General features: G+C 42.6%; 1 protein-coding gene across 1 annotated transcript in view; it reads right to left on the reverse strand.

Moving 5' to 3' along the window:
- Positions 1–5,890: 5,890 nt before the first annotated feature.
- LOC138286910 (zinc finger protein 79-like) overlaps positions 5,891–16,770 on the reverse strand; it is a 48,393-nt gene continuing 37,513 nt past the window's right edge. Inside the window, exons 2-3 of the mRNA XM_069227299.1 lie at positions 6,588–6,976; positions 5,891–6,057 (exon numbers count right to left, since the gene is read on the reverse strand). Of these exons, the coding sequence (XP_069083400.1) occupies positions 5,891–6,057; positions 6,588–6,976 (556 nt within the window). The remainder of the gene's footprint in view (positions 6,058–6,587; positions 6,977–16,770) is intronic.

Here is a 16,770-nt window from a genome sequence, read left to right on the forward strand (position 1 = left end):
ATACGGCTATTGCTAGAAAAATAAAGCAATGCTGAATAAAATGTACCTAGGTGAACGTGCACAGCTGCAGGCCTAGTTAGCTAAAATAGCATATATAAAATATGGCTTAAATAGCTATACACCACCAGCACTGCACTGAAGGAGAAGGCCTGAAGTAAAGAACTGACTGAAAACTTTTCAATTTGCAGTGAATGCATGCCGTCACTAAGGTGGAGGAAACTATGCTGCAAGAGTTTCATTCTGACAATGATTCACAACATTCAGGAAACATGAAGCCTCTGGACAAACACTTTCTTCAGGTGCTTTTCTTTATATGGAAGAACCAACCATATAAATAGGTGTTTGGAGATCTGCAAATGCTGCGGAAAATTATTCTTGCATTTAGCGCCATCAATCAAGATCTAACGATGCAGAACTAGAAAAACAGGCAGGTAACCCTTTCTTCTTCGTCACACAATTGCTTCTAGTGTCAATTCTACAGTTCACGTGAACAAGCGTGCTTGGATATTTTTCTTTATACGTCTATTTCGCCAAAGGCTTCATTTCTTTTATTCCACGTTGTGCTAAACTCACAATGTGTTTCCTGGTTTTCATGTTTCTTCCTGCAACATGTAGAGACATGAACAACTGCTGGGAAAAGACACCTTTGGAATCCCCCAGATTTTTGCTGAACACGTTTTGGTGGCTTCAGTACTCTGCAGACTTTATTCGTGCAAACCATGGATAAAGTGCTTGTGCTCTATGGTAAAACTGGTATACACTTTATTGGCACATTTAAATTACTTACAAGTCCCTGGTAAATGATGCTTCTCATATGCTGGGTCTATACTACTAGTGAGCTGCAGCACGCATTGTGTCACCCAGTAAAGTAGCCCTGTAAACGTGTCACTGCAGCCTCAAGTTGAGTTATAAACAGACATTTCAACCTGGCAAAATAAACCTTTTGCCAGGCTGAAACCTTCTTTATCAATACTTAAAAGTCACCCCTAAGACAGGCCCTAAAGTTTCATAGGGCAAGAAGAATGCTACTTAATAGTAGGACATGTGTACTTAAGTTTTCTATGTCTTGTCAGTAAAAATCCCTAAAGTTGTTCTTCAATTTGGCAAGGCTAGCCTTCCCTATATTAAAAAAGGGTGACCTTATTATATTTAATTAGTGATAACTTCAGTTTGAGAACAGCTAGAAAAATACTTCTTTCACTTATCTGAATTGTAATTTTAAATCCTCTTTAATAGCACAATTAGATTTTAATTTACTATTATGAAAATGCCAACTTTAGAAGGTTTTTACCATATTTGGGATATGAGCCTGTTCAGACTCATTAGGGAAGGATCAAGTATCAAAAGTAGAAAAGAAACAATACCCCGACTAGCCATAGTTTAAACTCTGCTGGCCTATGTGAGTCATGACCTCCCCCAAGTGTTGTCCTGCACATCATGGACCCTTGGCTAGGGCCAGAGAGTACTTCTAACTGCTCAACTGAAGGTTTCACTGAATGCAGCTCACAATGGCTCAGTGCCTCACAGAACAGCACCACCCAGCTCCTGGTCGGTGGATTTATCGGACCCGACGCAGAGACTTGCATTGCAGAACCCTGCAGCTCCCAATCTTCAGCTCCACCGGGCCAGACGCAGAGCTTCACGTAGCAGCACCACGCCACTCCCGATCGGCACTTCACCAGACCCGGTGCAGGGTGATGCAATCACACATGACAGCACCACACAACCCTTTAACGGTTGCTTCAACAGGTCCAACACAGCGTCTTCGTACCAAAGGCACTAATTAAACCTGGTCCATGATCCAGCCCGTGCTTCACTGTGGTCACCCTGAACTGGTGAGGGTGTCCTGTTCCTGTGCAATCAGATACCCATAATTGGTGCTTCGCGGTGTTTGATGCTATTTTTACTAAAACTGTCAAAACATAAAACCGATTCTACTGATTGGATTTTTGTTGTCATGGTGTCACTTTATTTATTGAAATATCTTCTATTGTTCTAATTGGTTTGGGACTCTTATTCTTTTTGTGTTGTGTTTCACTTTATTACTTATAGAGTGGTACTTGAATACTTTACACATTGCCCATACGTTAAGCCTGACTGCTTAACCAGAGGGTTAATCTCAAGTTTACTTAGTGACATTTGTAGTTCACCCTGACAAGGACTGTGATTAATATTAGAACAGGGTTCTCACTCCCTTCAACCAATAATCCAGTTTCATAGATACACTTTTGTAATTCTACAAATATCTCTTCTTTTCTTCACTCAGTCTAGTCAGGGTTTCCATCATCTGCTTTTTATCATCTGGTATTTGAATGTCCCACATATTTGTAGTTGTATCATTGTAGGAGGCTGGGCTGGCTTATAGTGGGTATCAAGGGTACTTACACTCTGTGCCTGGTCCAGTTATCCCTTATTAGTGTAGAAGAGGTGTTTCTAGCAGCTTAGGCTGATAGAAGGTAGCTATGGTAAAGCAGCTTAGGCTGAACTAGGAGACATGTAAAGCTCCTACTATACCACTGGTCTCATATGCACAATATCATAAGAAAACACAATACACAGAAGTACTAAAAATAAAGGTACTTTATTTTTATGACAATATGCCAAAAGTATCTCAGTGAGTACCCTCAGTATGAAGATAAGTTATATACACAAGATATATGTACACAAACCAAAATTAGGTAAGTAATAGCAAGAAAAGTAATGCAAACAGTGTAGAATTACAATACATTGCAATAGGAGCACATAGGTATAGGGGCAACACAAACCATATACTCCAAAAGTGGAATGCGAACCACGAATGGACCCCAAACCTATGTGTGCTTTTAGAGGGTCGCTGGGACTGTAAGAAAACAGTGAGGGTTAGAAAAATAGCCCACCCCAAGACCCTGAAAAGTAGGTGTAGAGTGCACTACTACCCCCAGAGAGCACAGATGTCGTGATAGGGGGTTTCTGCAGGAAGAACAAACACCAGCAATGCAACAACAGTGGATTTCCGGACCTGAGTACCTGTAAGAGAAGGGGACCAAGTCCAATAGTCGCAACAGTGTCGAAAGTGGGCAGGAGCCTAGGAAATGCCAGCTGAGGGTGCAAGGAAGCTGCCACCTGTTGGAAGAAGCTTGGAGTTCTGCAAGAAAGAAGAGAACTAGGAACTTCTCCTTTGGATGATGGATGTCCCACGTTGCGATGAAGCTTGCAGAGGTGTTCCCACACAGAAAGACTGCAAACAAGCCTTGCTAGCTGCAAGGATCGGGGTAAAGGTTTTTGGGTGCTGCTGTGGCCCAGGAGGGACCAGGATATCGCCACTTGGAGGAGGAGACAGAGGGGGCGCCCAGCAACTCAGGGAGCCCTCACAGAAGCAGGCAGCACCCGCAGAAGTACCTGAACAGGCACTTGGAAGAAAAGTGAACCCGAGTCCACCCGAAGTCACAAAAGGGAGTCCCACGACGCCGGAGGACAACTCAGAAGGTTGTGCACTGCAGAAAGGAGTGTTGGGGACCCAGGCTTGGTTGAGCACGAAGGAAATCCTGGAAGAGTGCACAGGAGCTGGAGCAGCTGCAAATCATGCGGTACCCAGCAATGCAGTCTAGGGTGGGAAGGCAAGGACTTAGCTCCACCAAACTTGGACTGAAGAGTCACTGGACTGTAGGAGTCACTTGGACAGAGTTGCTGAGTTCCAGGGACCACGCTCGTCATGCTGAGAGGGGACCCAGAGGACCAGTGATGCAGTCTTTTGGTGCCTGCGGTTGCAGGGGGAAGATTCCGTCGACCCACAGGAGATTTCTTCAGAGCTCCTGGTGCAGAAAGGAGGCAGGCTACCCCCAAAGCATGCACCACATGGAAACAGTTGAGAAAGCCAGCAGGATGAGGCGATACAAGGTTGCTAGTAGTCGTCTTGCTACTTTGTTTCGGTTTTGCAGGCGTCCTGAGCAGTCAGCGGTCGATCCTTTGGCAGAAGGTGAAGAAGGAGATGCAGAGGAACTCTGGTGAGCTCTTGCATTCGTTATCTGACGAATTCCCCAAAGCAGAGACCCTAAATAGCCAGAAAAGGAGATTTGGCTACCAAGTTAGGAGGATTGGCTAACAAGAGAGGTAAGAGCCTATCAGAAGGAGCCTCTGACGTCACCTGCTGGCACTGGCCATTCAGAGCAGTCCAGTGTGCCAGCAACACCTCTGAATCCAAGATGGCAGAGGTCTGGGGCACACTGGAGGAGCTCTGGGCACCTCCCCTGGGAGGTGCAGGTCAGGGGAGTGGTCACTCCCCTTTCCTTAGTCCAGTTTCACGCCAGAGCAGGGCTGGGTGATCCCTGAACCGGTGTAGACTGGCTTATGCAGAGATGGGCAGCATCTGTGCCCATCAAAGCATTTCCAGAGGCTGGGGGAGGCTACTCCTCCCCAGCCTTTCTCACCTTTTCCAAAGGGAGAGGGTGTAACACCCTCTCTCTGTGGAAGTCCTTTGTTCTGGCTTCCTGGGCCAGGGCTGCGTGGACCCCAGGGGGGCAGGAACCTGTCTGAGGGGTTGGCAGCAGCAGCTGCAGTGAAACCCCAGAAAGGCAGTTTGGCCGGGTTCTGAGCTAGAGACCCGAGGGATCATGGAATTGTCTCCCCAATACCAGGATGGTATTGGGGTGACAATTCTATGATCTTAGACATGTTACATGGCCATGTGCGTAGGTACCATTGTGACGCTACACATAGGTGGTGCCCTATGTGTAGGGCACGCGTGTAATGGTGTCCCCGCACTCACAAAGTCCAGGGAAATTGCCCTGAACAATGTGGGGGCACCTTGGCTAGTGCCAGGGTGCCCACACACTAAGTAACTTTGCACCCAACCTTCACCATGTGAAGGTTAGACATATAGGTGACTTATAAGTTACTTATGTGCAGTGGTAAATGGCTGTGACATAACGTGGACGTTATTTCACTCAGGCTGCAGTGGCAGGCCTGTGTAAGAATTGTCAGCGCTCCCTATGGGTGGAAAAAGAAATGCTACAGCCCATAGGGATCTCCTGGAACCACAATACCCTGGGTACCTCAGTACCATTTACAAGGGAATTATATGTGTGTACCAGTGTGCCAATGTGAATTGGTAAATTTAGTCACTAGCTGTTAGTGACAAATTTGGAAAGCAGAGAGAGCATAACCACTGAGGTTCTGGTTAGCAGAGCCTCAGTGAGACAGTTAGGTACCACACAGGCAACACATATAGGCCACAAACTTATGAGCACTGGGGTCCTGGCTAGCAGGTTCCCAGTTACACATAAAAAACATACTGACAACATAGGGGTTTCACTCTGAGCACTGGGCCCTGGCTAGCAGGATCCCAGTGAGACAGTGAAAACACCCTGACATATACTCACAAACAGGCCAAAAGTGGGGGTAACAAGGCTAGAAAGAGGCTAATTTCTCACAATCATTTTCTGTAATTCCTTCATCTCACAGTAACTGCACTTTTTTGCACCTGTGTGTGTCCACAGATGGGTTAGTATAGTTGTCATACTTACATTACTGCCAAATGTGCTGCATTTCTATAATTATGTCTATGTTTGTTTAGTGATGGTAGCTGCTGTGTTTGTAGGTTGGAGAATTGCACTACATTTGAATGTTTTTTTTCCTGTGTGTGATCACTGATGTGTTTTTAGGGCTGGTAACTGACTAAAGTTCTTCACACATTCACTGCAGCTAAATGGTTTTTCCCCCTGTGTGTGTTCGCTGATGTGTTTGTAGGTTTGAGAACTGACTAAAGCGCTTCACACATTCACTACATTTGAATGGTTTTTCCCCCCATGTGTGTGTACATTGATGGTTCCTTAATGTTGAGGAAAGACTAAAACTACTTGTGCATTCACTGCAGTGGTATGGTATTTCGCCTGTGTGTTTGCGTTGATGTTGTTTAAGGTTTTGATAAAAAACTAAAGCTCTTCCCACATTCACTGCGCTTGAATGGTTTTTCCCCTATGTGTGTTCGCAGATGTTTTTGGAGGTTTGATAACTGACTGGAGCTCTTCACAAATTCACTACAATGGTGTGGTTTTTCCCGTGTGTGTTCTTTGATGGTTCCTTAATGTTGAGGAAAGACTAAAACTACTTGTGCATTCACTGCGCTTGAATGGTTTTTCCCCTATGTGTGTTTGCAGATGTTTTTGGAGGTTTGATAACTGACTGAAGCTCTTCACACATTCACTACAATGGTATGGTTTTTCTTGCGTGTGTTCGCTGATGTCTTTGGAGCTCTGATGATTGACAAAAGCTCTTCATACATTCACTGCACTTGAATGGTTTTTCTCCTATGTGTTTGTGTTGATGTAGTTTTAGTTTTGATAAAAAAACTGAAGTGCTTCCCACATTCACTGCACTTGAATGGCTTTTCCCCTGTGTGTTTGTGCTGATGTCGTTTTAGTTTTGATAAAATACTGAAGCTCTTCATATATTCACTGCACTTGAAAGTTTTTCCCCTGTATGCTTTCACTGATGTTGTTTTAGGCTCGATAAAGAACTATACCGCAACACACATTCACTATATTTGAACGGTTTTTCCCCTGTGTGTGTTCTTTGAAGTTTCCTTAATGTTGAGGAACAAATAAAACTACTTGTGCATTCATTGCAATGGTACGGTTTTTCCCCTGTGTGTTTGCGCTGATGTCGTTTTAGGTTTGATAAATCGCTAAAGCTCTTCACACATTCACTACATTTGAATGGTTTTTCCCCTGTGTGTGTACACTGATGAATCCTTAATACCGATGATTCACTAAAGCTACTTCCACATTCATTGCAATGGTATAGTTTTTCCCCAGTGTGTGTTCGCTGATGAATCCTTAATGCTGAAGAATAACTAAAGCTCTTCACACATTCACTGCAATGGTACGGTTTTTCCCCTGTGTGCGTTCGCTGATATTCTTGTAGCTGATATAACCAATTAAATCTCTTCACACTTTCACTGCACTTGTATGATTTTACTCCTTGGTGTGTCTGCTGATGCCTTTGAAGTGTTGATAACTGAATGAAGCTCTTCACACATTTAGTGCATTTGATTTTTTTTCTCCTCTGTGCGTTTGCTGATGGTGCTTTAGTTCTGATGACAAGCTGAAGCCCTCACTGCATGTGGATGACTTTTCTCCCTTGGTAGGTGTCTCTGGGTCAGGTATATATTTTTCTACATCCCATGACTGTGTTACCTGAAGGCCCAACATGGCTGATAATTTCCTAATGTTATTCTCACACTCCATGTATGTGTGTGGTATTTTGCACATTTGATTTCTAATTTAACAATAAACTACAGTAGTCACTAAATACCTGTCACACTCATAATACGTGTAAGGCTTCTTCTTTGGGTGATTGTGTCTGTAGATTAGATAATGGTTTTGCTACCTTGTGGATCCTTCCTCCTGGTTGATGCAAACTGGGAAGTACTCTGTATTTTAGAAGGCAGAGCCCCTCTTTCCTTTACCCATCACGTGTCTGGCTCCACTCCCTGCGCCTTTCTCTGGTTGCTGTGGTTTGGCCAGAAAGAGTTTACAATACACCCAGAGCACTGAATGATGATCTGTTATCATTTTAGAAAGCAAAGCACTGCTGAAACCACAGCATAGCGATCCGACGATCCAAGCTGGTGTTGGACACTTGTTTACACAGGAGGTGGTTCGTCAGTGTTGTTGCCTTAATTTTCTAGAAGTTGTTTCTTCGTCTTGTGGCGTGGGGAGGTGCACAGCTCAGACTCCTACAGTCACTGAACTGCCCTAGACTGCTTCTTCCAGGATCGGTCAGTTTATGTTCAGATTCCTCGGACTTCACTGATTTTGTGCATTCAAGGCTTGTTTCCTGTTCGATGTAAAAAAGCTCGGAAATCACTAAATGGAACCGTAATGGAATGTGAATACACAATGTTTATCTGGTTGCAAAGGTCCTCTGTTCTGTGCCACGTTTGAAACTTATCAAGGGACAATTCACCATACACAGTTATTTTATGTGATTGATCACGTCACATCTTCTAAACTGCATAAAAGGTGGAGATTTACCAGTGTTCACATAGTAACTTAGTAAAGATAGGGCTATCATGGAGCACCAACGTGCTGCAGATACAGCTTTAGGTAGATGCACATGGACAATATTTCATTTAAACGCGAACAGATTGTGGAAACAGAGCTGGATAAGGACATGATGCTGTTACTAAAGTTAGAGGAAGTTTGTAACAAAGGTAAATCTTCAAGAAGTAGATAACAAAGGTAACTCCATTCACACTCTTCTTCACAATCCTTTCCTGTTCACACTGGATCAGCTGAAGTGCCAACTCCGGTCTTTACCTTGTTGTTTGTTAAAGTATCTTTGCCACTTCCACAGCCCCCTGGGGGTGGATCAAGCATTTCTGGTTTCTTCAAATCTGGAAGTTGAAAGCATTATTGTGAGTTGAGGTGGATTTCCTATCACCAGAATATCCCTCCATCTCCCTGAAACTAGTGCAGCTGACAACAACCTTGTTCTGGCCCGACACGTTACACAAACAAGCGTTTCTTTAGTTCTTCCGAAAGCAGATAAAGTTCAGATTCTGTTGCACTTTCAGCTTCTTCCAGGGATTTTTGTAAAACAGAATGAGGGATTCATTGGAATACCTACCTAGACATCATACGCGCAGACAAGACACACAAACAGCAGCAATATCAGTCATTTAGCTGTTAGAGTGAATCCATCACAATCAATAATTGACCTGACATATCCCCGCAGCCAACAGATGTGTTCATATTAAACTACTGTTGCTTTTTTTCCTTTCAAAGCTATCTGACTCAGAGTTGTCTGCTTGGTGCAGAGGAGGCTACTTTGCAGCCAAATGGGCCTTTGGCGGAGCTGGAGGAGGCGTCTGTTTGCCGCAGGTCAATGGAGCATTTCTACCTTTGGGCATTTCTTATTGCCAGGTGTACTTCATGTCCTTTTCATCACCTGCCTCCCACGCCCCTATACCTGCATACTCACTCTACAGGGCTCACTGTTAGTCAAAACATGGGGAGCAACTTGAAACCTGTACAAAGCAGAAAACAGGTAAAAGCCTGATAATCAAATTGCCATGGCTGGCAGATTGGAGATCGCAAGCTTTATTTTTAGAAGCTCTTCTGAGAGGTACAAACAGAGGAGGTGCACAGGTAGGTGCTCATGAGGTACAAACAGAGGCGGTGCACAGGTGGTGCTTATGAGGTACAGTGTTCCAAAAGAACGGACTCCATTCTGCCAATTAGGGTAGAGGTTCTTTTCAGGGACCACATGCATTAGTCTTACAGGAACAGTAGCCCTCAATCACCACCGGGTGACATGCTTCATTATCGAACCATAGGTGGCACTGCAATGACTGACGGGCCCTACTAGAGGGCTCTTTGCCAGAGATCTTTTTTTAAGCGGATGTGAGCGGGGCAGGGAAAACTGCTAAAAGTGTCTTAAGGTGCCCAAGAAAACTATCTTTAGTACAACCTGGCACCCCTACCAAGGTTAGAATAAAAAGGGGGAAGTACAGAAAACAATGATCTGGTTCCCTACCAACAACTAAATGTATGTCTACCACTAATTATGGAACTGTGTGTGGGTATTCCTTACACTACAGAACTGTTCTAGAATTCCTAGCTCTACCAAAAACAAGTCGGTGGAACCCTTCCTTCGTGGACCACATCAGACAGCCCACCTAGGGGTGTGACTAGCCTGGTGCAGAGCTAATTTACTGCCTGTCCTGGTGCCAAATGGGCCTCTGGTGCCAAATGGCCTTCAGGGAAGAGGGTTGCCTCTCCCAGGTCTGCAGGAAGTCGGGATCACATAGTGATGGCGGCAGGTACTTCGAAGTCCCTGGCCTTGGTATGCAGCTTTAACAGCCATCCTGCTGGAGGAGGTGATAGCACCTTCCTATGGAGCAGGCATTGTTTCTGGCCTCTGAGAATGTGGGCTCTCACCTCCAGGGGGGTCAGAAAGTCATCAGTGGTGGCAGGCTGATTGAAACCAGCACACTAGAGGACCAGAAAGTTTCAGGGGGCACTTCTAAAGTGCCTCTGGGTGCATGTCATAATAAATCCAATACTGGCATCAGTCAGGATTTATTAAGATGAGGTGTTTGGTGCCAAACACCATAGGTTTCAGTGAAGGCATTATATAGTTGGGTAACTCATTATGACCAATGCTCAGTAGATACCTTAAGATGGCTTCCTTGTTCACTTGAATTATCTATTGATTGAACTGGACATCACGGGGTCAGATCTGCTCACACAGACAGGCCTTCACATGTATTATAATGCACCCTGCCCTAGGGCTCCTACAGCCTGCTGTAGGGGTGACTTAAATATAAAAATGCAGTGACGCTTGGCATGGCACACAATGAGCGGGCGATGCTGCTTTTTCACTCATGGCTTGCACCATGACACGCAGTTGGCAATAGCTGGCTGTGTGTAATTTGTACGGAGGTCGCTTAGGGGGCACAATACATGCTGCAGCCCTTAGGGACACTCTTTAGTACCCATGCCCTAGGTACCAGGGGCACCATTTACCAGGGACTTACGGGAGTACTAAAGTCCTGCCAATTGTTTCATAATTGAGTAGGTTGGTTTTAGGGCAAAGAACGCTGGCACAGGAGCTGGTTTAGCAGGCTTCAGTGCACTGTCAGAGTCGAAAACCAACATCTAGCATTTCAAATAGGTGCAAAAAGTGGGAAGACATCTGCAAAGAAGTCAGTTTCCAACACACATTTACACGAGAAGGGGCACAATGGTTCGTTAAAGTGGACTTACATCAAGCATTACACCTGCCAAGAGAGATTATACTTTCTTATCTGCGTTACATCCAACCTACACATGACTAGACTGTTACATCAGCACCATAGGCCTTCTCAGAGATAGGCCCAATGTCTCTGGCAGAGCAAGTACCCATAACGTCAACATCCCACTACAAAACTGCATTCAAGAACAGTAGCGACTATAGGATAATATGGTACAAAGCAATATGAAAAAACAAAAGCACAGTAGGAAGGGTCACCTAGGAAATAGGCGCTCACAGGAAATCTCCACAGTATTATATGAAAAACATTACAGGCACGGTGCTCCTGGCAAGAGGATCTTTCTACCTTCTCTAGTGTTTCCTAGGAAACCAATAGCAATAAGAACAAAATGTCAAGGCACTCGTGTATCAAACCTCAGTATTAGGTAAATGTTTCATGGTCCATTTTAAATATTTGGTGCCAAAACAACATGATGAATTTCTCTGTCGGACAGGAATTCGTGAGTGAACAGAACTCAATTTATTCTTTCAGAAGAGCAGATCATTACAGCAAATAACACCGTTCTTCGAGTCAATGTCCATAAATCAACAACAGCCAAACGCCAACACGTGTTTCGTCCAATAAAATAATAATCTTAAAGACTTCATCAGGGCTGAAATAAATAAAACAATGACTACAGCTGTAGTACATACGATCCACTTTCTTTTGATTAGCAAAACAAAAGGGAAGAAAATTAATTAACAAAAACGATCTGAGCCCTTAAGTCCGTGACAGTTGTGTAAATAAGCAAATGCAAGTTGATAATTAGAGAATTGGAAAACAAACGATTATAAATGAGACAGGATAGGAGGTCTCCATTACAAATTTCAAATTAGTCATGCAGGAATCAACCACATAAAAGATATGATATAGGTTAGTCTCCTAATCAGAGTGTTGTGAAGACACAAACATGCATGTCCACATAGCCACCGGGCTTAATTAACTTACCACGTGAAAACACCACAGAAAACTAAATAAATGAAAGTGCAAGAAACCAAGTAATGTCAATCAAAAACCCATAGTGAGGTGAGAGAGCCAAAATCTCCCTAACATAACCCAAAGTGAACAGACCACAGTGCCTACCTTCGTCGAAATAATTATGTAACCGGTAAATCCAATCTTTATATTCAATTGAGTATCTATAAATAATATCAAAACCCAATAAGGTACCAGCTATCATAACACATAAAACGAGAACAAGTAATCACTAGGTGATCTGATTATAATAAAATCATAATGCCCAGAATAACCTCGTTGTGTCCAAAGTTACATACCAAAACGTATAGTAAAGTATTGCACAAGTAACCTAAATGAAAAGTAAACAAATGTAATGTCAAAGATGGAGAAAAGTCAGCACCACTGCATCATAAGAAAATTAAAGCCCCCAGATAAGGTTCCCCCTATCTGAATAAGTCTAAATATGCCCATGTAGCTCTCATAATAACTCACCTATCAAGTATAGTAATCATAAAACGTAACCCGCGTTCAAATCATCGCGCAGAGTTACGTGGTATCAGCATAAAGGAATAAACGCCGTCTACCTCGAGGCCGCCATATTTAAAGCGTCAACCCCAACGCAGTGATAAGAGAAATAGAGAACGGACAAAATCCACTATGCGGGCGCCATCTTTAAATGGTAAATATGACAATATTATCGAAGACAAGGGCAAACGAGTCAGTTATAACGATCGGCAGCATAAAGTAGAAGTAAACTGCAGTCTATTAAGGCCAATGGCTAAGTTGGGACATGTTACATCTATGCCTAGCACAACAACCTGATTATTACAGAGAAAAGACAACAAAGGAGAGAGGAATATCTTGATAGTGTTCTAAACTGTTAGACAACATATGAATGATAAGGTAAAAACAAAAACTGGACAATGTATGTTTAAGAAAAATAGGGCAAAACAGGGTATCATAATAATGGAAAGATGAAAATTGGAATGATTGTTCATAACATATAATAAAATTTAAACAAATGCTAAAACATAGAGCTGTATACAAGATATGAGCATATAATGAACAAAAAGGATTTTTTCAACCCACATAGATGTATATATCCATAAATAGGCAGTCTAACATTATTATCAATATACACAAATCCAGCATCCATATAGGTCTCCTATTAGTCGCCCAAATAATATTCCATCTCAAAATTAGTATTAAGCCCCTCCTCCACCGCTCTAAGTTTCAGGATCCAGTAGCATTCCTTTTTTCTAAGTGCCAACTCTCTGTTACCTCCTCTGGGGTCCCTACTTATATGATCAAATCCAAAAAATTCGAAACCACATATGCGATCTTGTTTTGGACATTGCCTCATGTGGCTCACTATAGGATATCTAATATCCTCCTGTTTTAGTGCCCTAAAGTGTTCACTTGCCCTCACCCTAAGTGGCCTAATAGTACTGCCTACATAGTATAGGCCGCATTTGCAAGTGATCATATAAATAACGAAATTGCTGTCACATGTAATGTTATGATTGATGTTAAAATGTACTCCGGTAGAACACTTAAACGTGGAGATTCCTGATTTGGCCCATCTACACATACCGCAATGTCCACATTTAAAAAAAAAACTTATTACGGCTAGTGAGCCAGTTTTCCTGGGTCAATTTAGTGCGATAGCTGGGGCATAGCATATTCTTAAGGGTTTTACCCCTTCTAAAGGTAAATACAGGGGTATCTGGTATCATCTTCTTGAGATTAGAATCGGCTGTTAATACATGCCAATGTCTTTTCATGCATTTCCGCAGTAGAGTAGCTGTTTTCGTGTAGTTAACTATACAACGGATATTGCTGTCACCTGGCCTGGATTTCTGACTGAGTGTGTCCGATCTTTTCAAATGCATTATCCTTTTACGTGCTCTGTTGATCACATGGGAGGGATATCCCCGTGATCTGAATCTCTTACTCATGTCCTCAGTGCATTGCACAAACTCATCATCCAGACTACAGTTTCTCCTTGCTCGTACCATTTCCCCATATGGTATAGAGTTAATTTGATGTGTAGGATGTGCACTCTGTGCATGTAAAATAGAATTACATGACGTACTTTTCCTATATAGGCGACTCTCTACTCTGTTATCATGAATGAAGAGCTCCACATCAAGAAAGGCAATGTTGGTGGTGCTGTACTCAGAGGTAAATTGAATGTTAAAGTTATTGGTATTCAAGTAGCAGATAAATTCATTCAGTTTTTGTAAATCGCCCGTCCAGATCATTAGACAATCGTCTAAACGGCAGGATTTTCACATTCTCTCATAAATATGACCATTTGGTTAAAAGGCTGGAACATACCCAGAATCAGGATGTTGGTTCCTCATCCTCACTGACTAGGGTGTCCACTAGTAACAGCGATATGAGTGCAGTTTCAAACATTTCTAGACAGGACGTTACAATCCAACAAGGTGCTCCCTCTTTTTTAGCAGAGGTTCAGAGAATAAGACAGGGGCAATGGGAATCAAGTCGACGCAAGGTAGACCTAGGAAAACAAGACGCGGTAGGAGAGGAGGTAAACACAGAGGCAAGGAAGGGGATGAAAACCAGATCATGGAACAAGGAAAAATAGATAAATCTAATAATAGTTCTATTAATGTAATTAATCTTTCTGATCTGGAACTCACAACTCATGACTTGACATTACTTAGTAGAGGTCTTGGGTTTTGTCCTGGAGATTTTGGAGACTTTCAAAGGACCAAAATTGACTTTTTTAAGTTCATCAGATGCTTAAAACGTAAGAAATATTTTGCCAATTGCATTGACAATAGGGACAATAGCATCCTCACTGACAGTCATAATGATAATCAACCCTTGTCCATTAAGGATATTCATGACACAGCCACCCTTCTGTCTATTACGGATTGTGAACAAGATCCTACTACTATTTCACATATTCTATTGGATCTTGATATCCCAGCAGATACACTCTATAGTGGTCTGAAGACAAAATCGAAGTGGACACCAACTCTGATGAGTGGTAATTGCATAGACACTTTTTTCAAATTAGTCTGGCGGGACCTAAATAAATTAGAATTAACCAAGAGTACCCGACAACACACGTGGCACCAAAATCTGAGCCATGAGGAGAGGACCAACTTGAGGAAATTACGCACTACGACAGACATTGTCATCAGGGAGGCGGATAAGGGTGGTAACATCGTAATTATGAACGCCGTAGACTATGATCGTGAGATCTATAGACAACTTAAAGATGTTACCTGCTATAAGAAGGTCCCTGTAGATCCCATTCCTGCACTTGCTAATAAGATTAATAGATTTCTGCAGGAATGCTTAGACCAATTACTTCTGAAAGAAGATGAATATATGTATCTTCGTGTTCTTAGACCTAGGAATCCCTGTATTTATGCATTACCCAAAGTACATAAAAAACCCATAACCCCACCGGGTAGACCGATTGTCTCAGGCATTGGTGGCCCTACAGAGAGACTCTCGGAGTATGTAGATATCTTTTTGCAGCCTTTTGTGGGAAACTTACCTTCCTATATCAAGGATACCAAACATATTCTAAGTATTCTGACTGATATTACTTGGGAACCAGGGATGATCCTAGTAACATTGGATGTCACTTCCCTATATACTAGCATTAATCATGAACAGGAAAAGGATGTTATGCGTCACTTTCTTTATAAGAGACCAGCGAACCTATATGATCACACTAATATGTTACTAAATATGGTAGATTTGATTCTAAACAGCAATGTTTTCCTATTTAAAAATGACTGGTATCGCCAAAAACAAGGCGTGGAAATGGGATCTAAATTCTCGCCAGCCTATGCTAACCTTTTTATGGGATATTTTGAGCAAAACATGATTTGGAGCAAGGAGGGCGGTACGTGGGTTTCAGATATACTCTTTTGGGGCCGTTACATAGACGATTGTCTAATGATCTGGACGGGCGATTTACAAAAACTGAATGAATTTATCTGCTACTTGAATACCAATAACTTTAACATTCAATTTACCTCTGAGTACAGCACCACCAACATTGCCTTTCTTGATGTGGAGCTCTTCATTCATGATAACAGAGTAGAGAGTCGCCTATATAGGAAAAGTACGTCATGTAATTCTATTTTACATGCACAGAGTGCATATCCTACACATCAAATTAACTCTATACCATATGGGGAAATGGTACGAGCAAGGAGAAACTGTAGTCTGGATGATGAGTTTGTGCAATGCACTGAGGACATGAGTAAGAGATTCAGATCACGGGGATATCCCTCCCATGTGATCAACAGAGCACGTAAAAGGATAATGCATTTGAAAAGATCGGACACACTCAGTCAGAAATCCAGGCCAGGTGACAGCAATATCCGTTGTATAGTTAACTACACGAAAACAGCTACTCTACTGCGGAAATGCATGAAGAGACATTGGCATGTATTAACAGCCGATTCTAATCTCAAGAAGATGATACCAGATACCCCTGTGTTTACCTTTAGAAGGGGTAAAACCCTTAAGAATATGCTATGCCCCAGCTATCGCACTAAATTGACCCAGGAAAACTGGCTCACTAGCCGTAATAAGTTTTTTTTTTAAATGTGGACATTGCGGTATGTGTAGATGGGCCAAATCAGGAATCTCCACGTTTAAGTGTTCTACCGGAGTACATTTTAACATCAATCATAACATTACATGTGACAGCAATTTCGTTATTTATATGATCACTTGCAAATGCGGCCTATACTATGTAGGCAGTACTATTAGGCCACTTAGGGTGAGGGCAAGTGAACACTTTAGGGCACTAAGACAGGAGGATATTAGATATCCTATAGTGAGCCACATGAGGCAATGTCCAAAACAAGATCGCATATGTGGTTTCGAATTTTTTGGATTTGATCATATAAGTAGGGACCCCAGAGGAGGTAACAGAGAGTTGGCACTTAGAAAAAAGGAATGCTACTGGATCCTGAAACTTAGAGCGGTGGAGGAGGGGCTTAATACTAATTTTGAGATGGAATATTATTTGGGCGACT

Source organism: Pleurodeles waltl, chromosome 4_1 (assembly GCF_031143425.1).
Source record: "Pleurodeles waltl isolate 20211129_DDA chromosome 4_1, aPleWal1.hap1.20221129, whole genome shotgun sequence".
Taxonomy (NCBI): Eukaryota; Metazoa; Chordata; class Amphibia; order Caudata; family Salamandridae; genus Pleurodeles; species Pleurodeles waltl.